The sequence below is a fragment of the Erythrolamprus reginae genome, chromosome 2, assembly GCF_031021105.1.
Source record: "Erythrolamprus reginae isolate rEryReg1 chromosome 2, rEryReg1.hap1, whole genome shotgun sequence".
NCBI classification, from domain to species: Eukaryota; Metazoa; Chordata; class Lepidosauria; order Squamata; family Dipsadidae; genus Erythrolamprus; species Erythrolamprus reginae.
The window spans coordinates 233,899,641-233,913,030 of record NC_091951.1 but is presented as its reverse complement, the minus strand read 5'-3'; the positions used below and the strand labels follow the sequence as shown (position 1 = coordinate 233,913,030).

General features: G+C 41.4%; 1 protein-coding gene across 1 annotated transcript in view; it reads left to right on the top strand.

Moving 5' to 3' along the window:
• LOC139159538 (perilipin-3-like) overlaps positions 1-12,223 on the top strand; it is a 68,372-nt gene extending 56,149 nt beyond the window's left edge. The window contains exons 6-8 of the mRNA XM_070736849.1: positions 4,727-4,914; positions 10,092-10,220; positions 11,870-12,223. Coding sequence (XP_070592950.1) covers positions 4,727-4,914; positions 10,092-10,220; positions 11,870-12,223 — 671 coding nt within the window. The remainder of the gene's footprint in view (positions 1-4,726; positions 4,915-10,091; positions 10,221-11,869) is intronic.
• Positions 12,224-13,390: the final 1,167 nt, after the last annotated feature.

Genomic DNA, 13,390 nt, shown 5'->3' with positions numbered 1-13,390 from the left:
CACTAAAAGCAAACTGAAGAAATAAAATTGAAATTGGATGCAAAAACAACACATACCCTGTTTTCCCCAAAATAAGACATCCCCTGATAGTCGGGCTTTTGAGTGATTGGCAATAAGACCAAACGCTTATTTCAGGGTTCAAAACGATATAATACAGGGTCTTACTTTGGGGGAACACAGTAACCCAAATTTATAGAGGAAGATACAGTATATATGCGCTGGTGCTTAATTCTGTCGATTTTCTTCATTCTTCTGTTTTTGAATTTTCACTGCCAGATCATGACAAATGCCATTGAATCTATTTATACCAAATTAACTGAAGTAAAGGACATTATGGATACCATGCTAGATGTAAGCATCGAAGCTGCCGCGGAGAGCGTGGAAGTAATGTTGTGTTCAGCGAGGAGTGCTGTGGACACCATTATGGATATCGACATGGCACAGATGATGGCCAGTAGTGTTGACAAGATTATCTTCAAATCGGATGACTTATTAGAGCACTTTCTGCCAATCGCGGATGAGGAATTTTTGTAAGACTATGCGGTTCCCTCTCTTGATTATCCACATTTTTAATAAGTTTGACCTGTAAATTTATTTACTTCTTTTATTTCTACAGCTATCTATCTCTGCCAAGTGACTCTGGATGGCATATAATTCTAAAACCATAAAACAGTTAACTTTTTAATCCAAAAGTAAATGTATACAATAGCTGAGATAGTTAACCAACTAACAGCATTTCTTATTTCATTCATTCAGTTTTAAAAACTTATTCATTTGAGTAAAGCTTAAAACATCTGAAAGTCATTAGCTAGGAAAAGTAGACCAAGAATGCATATGCTGGCCTAGTAAAGATATACAATATTGAAAATATGTCAGAAGTAAGCATTGGGAGGTATTATTATTATTATTTTTCAGTGGTTCTCCTCCTACCTCTCTGGCCGGTCGCAGTCGATGTTAGTGGGGGGTCAGAGGTCGACTCCTAGGTTTCTCCCTTGTGGGGTGCCTCAGGGGTCGGTCCTCTCCCCCCTGCTATTCAACATCTACATGAAACCGCTGGGCGAGATCATCCAAGGACATGGGGTGAGGTATCATCAATATGCGGATGATACCCAGCTTTACATCTCCACCCCATGCCCAGTCAACGAAGCGGTGGAAGTGATGTGCCGGTGCCTGGAGGCTGTTGGGGCCTGGATGGGTGTCAACAGACTCAAGCTCAACCCGGATAAGACGGAGTGGCTGTGGGTTTTGCCTCCCAAGGACAATCCCATCTGTCCGTCCATTACCCTGGGGGGGGGGGAATTATTGACCCCCTCAGAGAGGGTCCGCAACTTGGGCGTCCTCCTCGATCCACAGCTCACATTAGAAAAACATCTCTCAGCTGTGGCGAGGGGGGCGTTTGCCCAGGTTCGCCTGGTGCACCAGTTGCGGCCCTATCTGGACCGGGACTCATTGCTCACAATCACTCATGCCCTCATCACCTCGAGGTTCGACTACTGTAATGCTCTCTACATGGGGCTACCTTTGAAAAGTGTTCGGAAACTTCAGATCGTGCAGAATGCAGCTGCGAGAGCAGTCATGGGCCTACCTAGGTATGCCCATGTTTCACCATCACTCCGCAGTCTGCATTGGTTGCCGATCAGTTTCCGGTCACAATTCAAAGTGTTGGTTATGACCTTTAAAGCCCTTCATGGCATTGGACCAGAATATCTCCGAGACCGCCTTCTGCCGCACGAATCCCAGCGACCGATTAGGTCCCACAGAGTGGGCCTTCTCCGGGTCCCGTCAACTAAACAATGTCGGTTGGCGGGCCCCAGGGGAAGAGCCTTCTCTGTGGCAGCACCGGCCCTCTGGAACCAACTCCCCCCGGAGATTAGAACTGCCCCTACTCTCCCTACCTTCCGTAAACTCCTTAAAACCCACCTTTGCCGTCAGGCATGGGGGAACTGAAACATCTTCCCCTGGGCATGTTTAATTTATATATGGGATGCTTGTGTGTATGTCTGTTAGTATATGGGGTCTTTTAAATCTTTGAATTTTAAATTTGTTAGATTATTTATGATTTGTTTCCACGTGTTGTGAGCCGCCCCGAGTCTTCGGAGAGGGGCGGCATACAAATCTAAGTAATAAATAATAAATAAATAAATAAATAAATAAATATTATTATTATTATTATTATTATTATTATTATTATTATTTATTAGACTTGTATGCCACCCTTCTCCAAGGACTTAGCTATGCTAAACAGATTAGATTAGTTATTTTTAAAAACCACGGAATCTAATATTTTGTAGCTCATTTTTGTTAAAATTGAGTGCTGTTAATTCTGAAAATCTCTTGCCTAGAGAGCTCTTGCTGGTCAGTGAGTGATGTGAAATCTGAAAGACCCAACTGATATGATGAGCCAGTATTTGTGGCTTATTCAACAAACCATATTCGATCATCCATGACTTAACCTAAGCCCATTTCTTCCAAATCCCTCTATCGATCATCTTTCCAGCTGATCCTCCTTCCTACAGCTGATTTTAAGACCTATGTAAAGGTTAGGTTGAAGACTTTAGTGGAAAGAGTATCTGTTATTTCTCCTCTGTTATGGAGACTATTGAAAACCTATTGTCACCTAACCTAAATGAAAGGCATGGGCATTTCTAACCCCCAATCTAAAAAGTTCAAGGCCATAACAAGTCATCACTATCACTCATCGGCCATTCAATTTTGGGGTAAGGTCACCAAAAATGAAATGCTTTACTTTTTTAAAAAAATTGGGTCACATTTTAGCAAACAAAAGTACACGCTTATCAGGCTTATGAAATGAAGGCTCTGACTTTACAAAAAACATTCTAAAGCAGTGTTTCTTAATCTCAGCAATTTTTCTGATTGTGGACTACATTTCCCAGAATTCCCTAGCCAGCATCCCACAGAATTCTGGGAGTTAGAAACCACACATCTTAAAAGTTCTGAGGTTGAGAAACACTGTCCTAAAGTGTGGCAGATGATTGATAGGGAGCCTGGAACAGATCAGTTTATTTATTGATCAAATGTATACACCTACCCATCTCCACCAAAAGGGTTGTACAACAGTTTCACAAAGCCTATGGATCTTATTTTTACACGGCATAAAGGTTAGGTTCGCTACACTAAAATGTAATAATAGTGTAGTGCTGGGGAAGGGAGGGCAGTGAAAAGGAGTCTGGGCCAAAGCTGATCTCTTTTTGTGGTTCCTCACCAAATTGTAGTACATGTGCTAAAATAATCCCCTCACTTCCTCAATTAAATATTATTAACAATGAGGGAGAGGGGTTGAAATCTCTTTTTTTTGTTGTTATTCGAAGTATAGCTCAGATTTCCCCAAAGCTTAATCAAGGGGGATTTATTTGAGGAATAAAGTGACTACAGTGATCCCTCGATTAGTGCGGGGGTTACGTTCCAAGACCTCCCGCACTAATCGATTTTCCGCGGTATAGTGGTGCGGAAGTAAAAACACCATCTGCGCATGCGCACCCTTTTTCCATGGCCGCGCATGCGCAGATGGAGGAGCCGGGGAGCGACGAAAGTGCGGAGGCTGGCAATGGTTGTTTTTAATGTCGGCCACCCACACAGCGCCTCCAGCCTCCTCGCCGCTACCCCCGTCCGCCCGATTCGCCCCTCTCACCGGCTTTCTTGGGGCACGAGTCCTCTTGCAGCAGCGCTGGCGGCAACAGCTTCTCGGCGTTTAGAATGCCCGCCTCCTTCCCTCCTTCCTTCCCTCCCTCCTTCCTTCCTTCCCTCCTTCCTTCCCTCCCTCCTTCCCTCCCTCCTTCCCTCCCTCCCTCCTTCCTTCCCTCCTTCCTTCCCTCCCTCCTTCCTTCCCCCCTTCCTTCCTTCCCTCCCTCCTTCCCTCCCTCCTTCCTTCCTTCCTTCCCTCCCTCCTTCCTTTCTTAAAAAGCACTTAAATAATGACAGAATAAAAAAACCCAGCCCTCACCTGCGTTTCCCTCATCTGCATCGCCTCCTTCTGTGTTTGCAAGACGGTTGTACAGTTGCTGTGCCTTTGTCCTTATGGTGTTGGTATCCAAAGCAATGCTCTTTTTGCGGCAGTCTTGTACCCACACGGACAAAGCAGCTTCCATCTTCATAAGGCGTTTGTTTCTAGGCATCACCATTCTTTTTGCAGCCTTGTTGAATGTCATCAGAGAACTTTGCCTTATCTTCTTTTCGTCTTTCCGAATGGATCGCACACTCGATTCGTTGATCCCATAATGCCGACCAACATCTGCATAAGAGCGTCCCTCTTTCAGCATGTCCAAAACTTCAATTTTCTCCTTAATTGTGAGTATCCTCCTGCTCTTTTTAGCGTCGCCGCCTCCGCTCCGCGTGCAACATTTAGGAGCCATCTTCCAACAAGTCTTAACAAGTTCCAACAGTTCCAACAGTTCCAAAGCTTTTCTTTGCAATTTCAAAGCTGATTGGCCGACGTCAGTTTGGTAATGACGTATGACGTCATCGGGCGGGAAAAACCATGGTATAGAAAAAAAAATGCGGACTATTTTTAAATGTATTATTTTTTGAAAAACCGTGGTATAGCGTTTCGCACTAATCGAGACCACACTAATCGAGGGATCACTGTACTAGCTCAAATTTCTCGAAAACTTAGTTGTGAGGAATGTTATTTGTGAAATGAACTGACTGATAATATTAGCTCAGGGATTGTGAATGGGGATCTCTTTTGATTTAATTGTTGTTTGTTTAGTTGCCATTGCATTTTCGGACCGCTCTGGAGCAGCCTCTCTTGAAAATCAGGAAGGAGAGCCAAGTTACTACAGGCGCCTGAGTTCCTTGTCGATGAAGCTCTGTAGTCGAGCCTACCAGCATTCTCGGATAAAGATCAAACTGGGTGCAGAGCAGGCATTGCTCCAGCTTGAACAGTTCTTTTACTTGGTAAGAAACTCAGTCATTCTGTGCTATGTTTGGGAAATAAAAGGAAAGGGTGAATAGTCAGACCTTGGGCGAGAAACAGCATCCTTGTTGGACCATGTAAGTTGCTGAATGGTCTCTTTAGCAAATAGCCCAAACAGCTGAAATCAGGGACATTGATTCAGCCATGGAATGGAGGCAGACTGTTTTCTATAAAGCAGTGATGGCGAACCTTGTTTCCCTCATGTGCCAATAAAGCATGCATGTGCGTTATCGTGCATCTACGAGTGCCCACACCCATAACGCAATGCCTGGGGAGGGCGAAACGCCTTCCCCCACCCCCTGGAGACTGGAAATGGCCTGTTTCTCAACTTCTGGTGGGCCCAGTAGGCTCATGTTTCACCTTCCCCAGGCTCTAAAGGCTTCTCTGGAGCCAGGGGAAGGTAAAAAATGCCCCCCCCATCCCCCTGCAGGCTTTCCAGAAGCCAGAAATGCCCTCCCAGAGCTTCTGTGACAGGCAAAAATCATCTAGCCGGCACACACATACACATTGAAGCTGAGCTGGGGAAATGGCTCGCGTGCCAGCAGATACCGTTCTACATGCCACCTGTAGCACCTGTGCCATAGATTCACCATCACTGCTATGGAGTCATTTGCAGCTTCTCAGAGATGTTATTGAAGAAGCTGACGTTTAATATACTGTACGTAGCAAAACTCTTAAAAGATATTTGATTTAAAATATATTAAAAGATAAATTGGGCTGATGATGAATGATGGTTACAATGACCTAACTGTAATAGCCATTACTCATTTGGCTGAATCACTTTGGGCCACACCCACACTGAGCCCAATCCACCTCACAGGGTGATGGTTGTAGGGAAAATAGAAGAAAGTATTGGGTATGTTCACTGCCTTGAGTTACTTATGAAAAGGACAAAGGCAGGATATAAATATTCCTGTGTCTAAATCTTGTTCTACCATTAGTATCCAGTAAAAGGTTAATGAGCAACTGGATTGAGTTATGTAGATTTGGATTTGGTCTAAAAACAAGGGCTTTGCACAATGTATATGTTAACCAGGTAGTCTGCCTGCAGTGCTGTTTTTAGGGACTGTGCATTGTGTCTTCCACTTGGATTCTTGCTTAACAGTCTATCTACAGCAATCTTTCTTAGCATTGAAGATGTTAAGAAATTTAACTTCCAGATAGGATGGCCTTTGCTAAGAATTGTAGAAATTGAAATCCAGAGAATCAAGTCAAAGTTTCCAAGGTTGAGAAACACAGACCTACGTTATCCATTAATCAGATTCAGAACGGGGGGAAAAACATCAGCATTTTCTTGTATTATAGCAAATCTGCTCATCTTTTGTGCATAGGTTCTTCTTGCTTGACTTCATGTGGATTCAACCTTTTCATTAATAAAAAAAATTCTGCTACGTTCCCCAATTTGATGCTTTCCAGATGTGCTGGATTGTAATTATACAGTATAATCTCCATTTGGCATGGCCATTTTGTCATGCAACAATGTAGTGCAGTGCCTTGTATGCTCTGATCTTAAGTGAGTGCATAATACTCACCTGGAAGGATTAATGGCAAATTCAGGCTGGTGACTTTTTGATTAGAAAGCAGTGTTGTTCAATATTGCTTGTTAATATAACTCCAGAATAATTGCTTGCTTGGAACTCTTCACACAACCTTAGTACATTTTAATGTTCTGATTTCTATTCGAGGAATAGGCAGGAGCGTTGGTAGAAACTTTTGAAGCACTCTTCCAAAAATAGTTTTCCAGCTTTTCTATTCTGGCCGTGTCTGGGAGAGGATGAGAGATGTGGTGTAAGATACTTGCAAGATACCAAGTTGAGACTGCTTTAGGGCAGTTCACTACTGTAAAGAAAAATTCAATTCTAAGGGACTTAAGTAAATCTCTGACCCCAGGACAGATGAAAATCCATGTATCTCTGGAATATGAGTGGACATATGCCAATTTTTTTTGGGGGGGGGTCATTTATGGGGCTTGAGGAATGGAATATCCAAAGCTGAAAGAGATTTAAGTATTTTCTCTCACTGGAGGAATTTTAAAAGGTGAGGTGGATGCTTTAAACATCTGCAAAGCTTGAAGTTCCAATTTGTTCCTTTAATCCTCTGTCCAATAGTAACCTCCCCCCCCCCCCACGCACACACAAATATTCACTACAACTACTTTGGTCATGTTAGAAGATCACTAGCAATGCCCTCTGAGGTTCCCAGGCCAAAATGAGCCTTGTTTATTAATGCTAATGTGAAAGGCTACAGCAATTATATAATGAAGAAAAAATGCCCAGCTGATTGTGCACTGGTTCTTATTTATTTTGTCTGTTGGGGGGAAATATTTTCTTTTTTTTTAAAGAAAACTATTACAATTCAATAAGAGATCATATATAAAGAAAGAAAAAGTATTACAGAAGCATAGAATGACTAGGAAAGAATGGTTCAGAAAAAAGTCAAAATAATGTATTTTGTATCAACAACACAAGAGCACACAACAGATTTAAACTTAATATTAACCGCTCCAAACTTGACTGTAAAAAATATGATTTCAGTAACCGAGTTGTCGAAGCGTGGAACTCATTACCGGACTCCATAGTGTCATCCCCAAACCCCCAACACTTTACCCTTAGATTATCTACGGTTGACCTATCCAGATTCCTAAGAGGTCAGTAAGGGGCGAGTACAAGTGCACGAGAGGGCCTTCCGTCCCCTATCCTATTGCTCTCCTATATCTCCTATATGTCTTCTTCTATTCTTTCATTGATATATTCTATTCCTATATGTATATGTATATATATAGATATGTCACATGTTTAAGCTGAATTTGAAAATTAAGGGAGACTAGGATAGATCTATTTCGGCCTTATTTTGGCCTCATCAGCTAGCCATACCCACTGGGACTTGAACCTGCAACTTTGCCTTGTAAGGCAGAGAATTATCCTCTAGGCTACAGTATCCAATCCCTTCAGTTCTGTACCAGGGAAGGGTTACATTTTGTGTCGAATCACCCTGGTATATTGGACAAACATCACAGCTCCTTTTTTGCCTCTCGGCCCAACCCAGGGCCATTTCCAAGGCAGTTAATTTTATTGATAGCCGACAATTCTATCTGTATGTGTCACATGTTTAAGCTGAATTTGAAAATTAAGGGAGACTAGGATAGATCTATTTCGGCCTTATTTTGGCCTCATCAGCTAGCTATACCCACTGGGACTTGAACCTGCAACCTTTGCCTTGTAAGGCAGAGAATTATCCTCTAGGCTACAGTATCCAATCCCTTCAGCTCTGTACCAGGGAAGGGTTACATTTTGTGTCAATATATATATATATATATATATATATATATATATATATATATATATATATATATATATATATATGTCACATGTTTAAGCTGAATTTGAAAATTAAGGGAGACTAGGATAGATCTATTTCGGCCTTATTTTGGCCTCATCAGCTAGCCATACCCACTGGGACTTGAACCTGCAACCTTTGCCTTGTAAGCCAGAGAATTATCCTCTAGGCTACAGTATCCAATCCCTTCAGCTTTGTACCAGGGAAGGGTTACATTTTGTGTCGAATCACCCTGGTATATTGAAGGAACATCACAGCTCCTTTTTTGCCTCTCGGCCCAACCCAGGGCCATTTCCAAGGCAGTTAATTTTATTGATAGCCGACAATTCTATCTGTATGTGTCACATGTTTAAGCTGAATTTGAAAATTAAGGGAGACTAGGATAGATCTATTTCGGCCTTATTTTGGCCTCATCAGCTAGCCATACCCACTGGGACTTGAACCTGCAACCTTTGCCTTGTAAGGCAGAGAATTATCCTCTAGGCTACAGTATCCAATCCCTTCAGCTTTGTACCAGGGAAGGGTTACATTTTGTGTCGAATCACCCTGGTATATTGAAGGAACATCACAGCTCCTTTTTTGCCTCTCGGCCCAACCCAGGGCCATTTCCAAGGCAGTTAATTTTATTGATAGCCGACAATTCTATCTGTATGTGTCACATGTTTAAGCTGAATTTGAAAATTAAGGGAGACTAGGATAGATCTATTTCGGCCTTATTTTGGCCTCATCAGCTAGCCATACCCACTGGGACTTGAACCTGCAACCTTTGCCTTGTAAGCCAGAGAATTATCCTCTAGGCTACAGTATCCAATCCCTTCAGCTTTGTACCAGGGAAGGGTTACATTTTGTGTCGAATCACCCTGGTATATTGAAGGAACATCACAGCTCCTTTTTTGCCTCTCGGCCCAACCCAGGGCCATTTCCAAGGCAGTTAATTTTATTGATAGCCGACAATTCTATCTGTATGTGTCACATGTTTAAGCTGAATTTGAAAATTAAGGGAGACTAGGATAGATCTATTTCGGCCTTATTTTGGCCTCATCAGCTAGCCATACCCACTGGGACTTGAACCTGCAACCTTTGCCTTGTAAGGCAGAGAATTATCCTCTAGGCTACAGTATATATATATATATATATATATATATATATATATATATATATATATATATATATATATATGTATGTATATATTCTATTCCTATATTCTATATACTCTATATATTCTATTCCTATATATTCTATTCCTATATCTTCTTTTCTATTATTTCTTAGATATATTTTACTATGAGTATCTCCTCTATAACCTTCATCATAAATTTTACTATGTGTATACAGTATTGATATATACTCACTAAAACCCTCATTGTGTATTGGACAAAATAAATAAATAAATAAATGCAGAAAAACAAGAAAAAACGGAGTAATTTCGGACTTTCAGTGCTGTTGTAACTTTGAACAGTCACAAAATGAATAGTTATAGGTCAAGGGCTACCGATACTTCCTGAATAAACTTGATGGAAGTTCCTTAAGAGATTTTTCTGAATAATTGAAGATAGCAATAGCTATTACTACCCTCAGAATTTTGCCCCGCAAAAAACTAGGTCCTCATTTTACCAGCTTCACAAGCAGCCGTCAGAAATAGCCTGCAGTTCTAGATTCTAACCACTGCACCGCTGTGGCTCTTATGATAAGAGTAGGGATTGTATAGCTCTGGCCTTTGAGCCAAAACTGTAGTTATGATGCCAAACGTAAAACACTAGGCTTGAGTGCATGATTTTTTTCTTTCCCTTTTCCCTTTTTTTTTTTTTTTGCTTTTTTGTAGCTACAATATACCAAGGAGGAATTGGACTACAAAGTTCACAGAGGTCACGAAAAAATGTACCAAATGTGGAAGGAATGGTACAAAGGAGAACCTAAGCAGGACCAGAGCAATGGAGCAAATCAGACAGAGGTATCTCAGCATGAGAATGATTCATCTTTTGAAGATACTAAAAAAATAGGGAATGGCCATTGCTCAGTGAAGATTCTGCCTTGACCATGGTTTGTGGCTAGGCATACTGGGTAAACCTAGACAATTATGATTTATTTGGTAATTAGTATTCATTATTAAATAGATTAAATCAGGGATGGCGAACCTATGGCACATGTGTTGGCATGCGAAGCCATTTATGACGGCACGTGAGGCATTGCCCTCTGTCAGCTCGGGCCCACTGGTCCGCTGATATTTATAGTTTATACTTTATCAGATTTGTCTGCCACCCCCTCCGAAGACTCGAGGCGGCTCACAGCATAACAGTAGTACAATACATTACCAATCCAATAATAAAAATTAAATCAATTTAAGCAAGTATTAATAACATAATAAAATCCCTAACTATGCAATCACACACATTCAACCTACTCTATCATACAGTAAGGGCAAAAACATAATTAAAAAGAGGGGGAAAGGTGGTAATTATCCCCACACCTGGCGACAAAAGTGGGTCTTCAACATTTTATGGAAGGCGAGGAGAGTGAGGGCTGGTCGAATCTCTAGAGGGAGTTGATTCCAGAGGGTCGGGGCCACCACAGAGAAGGCTCTTCCCCTGGGTCCTGCCAGCCGACATTGTTTGGTCAATGGGACCTGGAGAAGGCCACCCCTGTGGGACCTAATTGGCCGCTGGGATTCGTGCCTTCTTTATGGCTGTTTTTGCTCTCCCCAGAGTTCAGGAAAGCCTCCTGAAGCCATTTTGCTCCAGCAAAAACTGGAACAAAGCCTCCTGGCCTGTTTTTTTGCCATCTCCAGGCTTCAGGAGGCTTTTCTGAACCCTGGGCAAGGGCAAAAAAAGTCCCTAAAAGCCTATTGGAAGTCCGGAGGCTTCAGTGAGGCCTGTCCGCATGTGTGGAAGGGCAACGCAGGGGGGGGGTTGTGTGCATGCGGGTGTGGAGGGGAGAGCATTGCGTTACAGGTGTGGGTGCACACACGCGCCCTATCACCTGCAAGCGCATCCTTTTGGCACCCGGATCAAAAAAGTTTCGCCAACACTGGAGTAAATCTTTATCCCCAGTGGCTGACGCAAATTGGATCTTGCAACATTATTAAACAAACTATATATTTATGCAAAAATTATTCCCAGAACAAGAAGAGAGTTGGTGTGTTTCTCAGGATGTATGAAAAGGCTGAGATGAAGAGCTGGGTCAAAGATCCTTTATAGAACATACACAACATACAGAAAATTGCTTGGGGAAGAAAAGAGGGAGGAGATTTGAATTCTGCCACCTGGCATGTACTGCATGGCTGAAATCAAGGGAAGGGCAATCAACAATGGTGTCTCCATGCATAAACAAGAATATTCAGTTGCCCTATGTCCGTCTGTCAACCTCTCTCCCCACCCCCTCCCTCCCTTCAGATAATCCCATAGATCAGGGGTAGGCAAAGTTGGCTCTTCTATGACATGTAGACTTCAACTCCCAGAATGCCTGAGCTAGCATGATTGGCTCAGGAATTCTGGGAGTTGAAGTCCATAAGTCACAGAAGAGCCAACTTTGCCTACCCCTGCCATAGATGAACACCTATGATGTTCAATTAACAGATCTTTTTGTTCATTTGTTTCATAACAGATGGAATCCCATTCTCTAGCCACATCCTACACTGTTGCACAGAAGGTGCAGGAGGTCTGCCAGAATGTCTTAACCAACCTGCAGAGCCTTCCTGAACATCTTCAACAAAAAGTCCAACAGGCTCAGTGTGATTTAACAGAGCTACAAGCTGTCCTCTCTACTGCCACATCCTTCCAGGATCTTCCCAGTGGCTTCATGAAAGAGACCACAGAGAAAATTAACAAGGCCAGGAAGGCTCTGTTTGAAGTCATGGAATATATAGCTAAATACACTTGTCAGCCATGGGTAGAGGGACCCTATTGTCCTGCTGAATATTCAGCAGAGGAATCCATAAAACACAATAACGTATATTAGTTCTTTACTCTTAATAATTTATGAAACAAATAACATATATCAATTCTTCCTATTAATAATATTGAGAACAGAATTAAAAAACATGATAACTTACAACCGCTTACTAAATACAGAAGGAAATATAAAAACAAAGGAAGAGCTAACAGAACAGAACATAACTTTGGACTGCTGGCCATACAGGCTAATATTTTCAAAATGGCAAAAAAACATCAAAAACGAAGGAATATTGGCACAGGACACACCCCTTGATAAACTAATATTAGGAAGGGAAAAAAATTTTATAACAAGAATATATAGCTACTTAATAAATTATGAAGTGGAAACTGAAATATCAAAAGATCCAATGACCAGCTGAGCAAGGAACTTTGGCTACAATATCCACATAGACCAATGGGAGACAATTTGGAATAAGAACTACAAAATCACTAAGTCAGCAGCATACAAAGAAAACACTATAAAAATGTTCTATAGGTGGCATATGTCACCATCAAGACTAGCACAGATTTTCCCCAAAACTAGACCAAACTGTTGGAGATGTTCAAATCCCTCTGGAACTTTCTTCCATATCTGGTGGAGCTGCCCAAAAATAAAAAAATTATGGAGCAAAATAAGGTCCTGGATATTCGAAATCACGGAAACCAATCTCTCATTCAAACCAGAGATCTTTTTATTAGGAATAATAGACATGAAAATAAAGAAAACAGTTTACTATATAATCCAACACATTATAATAGCAAGTAGAATATCAATAGCTCAAAACTGGAAAAGGGAAGAGGTACCATCAGACAGAGACCTGATTAAAAAAATATTTGATTGCGCCGAGTATGACTCCTTAACACAAAAACTGAAAGACAACAAGGAAACAAAAAATATAACCACATGGGACAAGTTCTATAACTGGATCAATGAAAGGGAGAGAGCTATGGAAGGGAACAGAAACAAAACACAATAAAACAAATTATAAAAAGATCAAGAATAAAAGGAGAGAAGGAGAAAAACAAAACAAAACAATTTATTTGCTTGCTCGCTGACTTTTTTTTTCTTTTTTAGGATCGAAATCAATTATAACTATAACAATCATAATATTAAATACATCATTTAGAAAAGGAAGTTTTAGACTAACGATTAAGCAAACTTTAAGAAATACGATTTCGCTGACAGAATAGC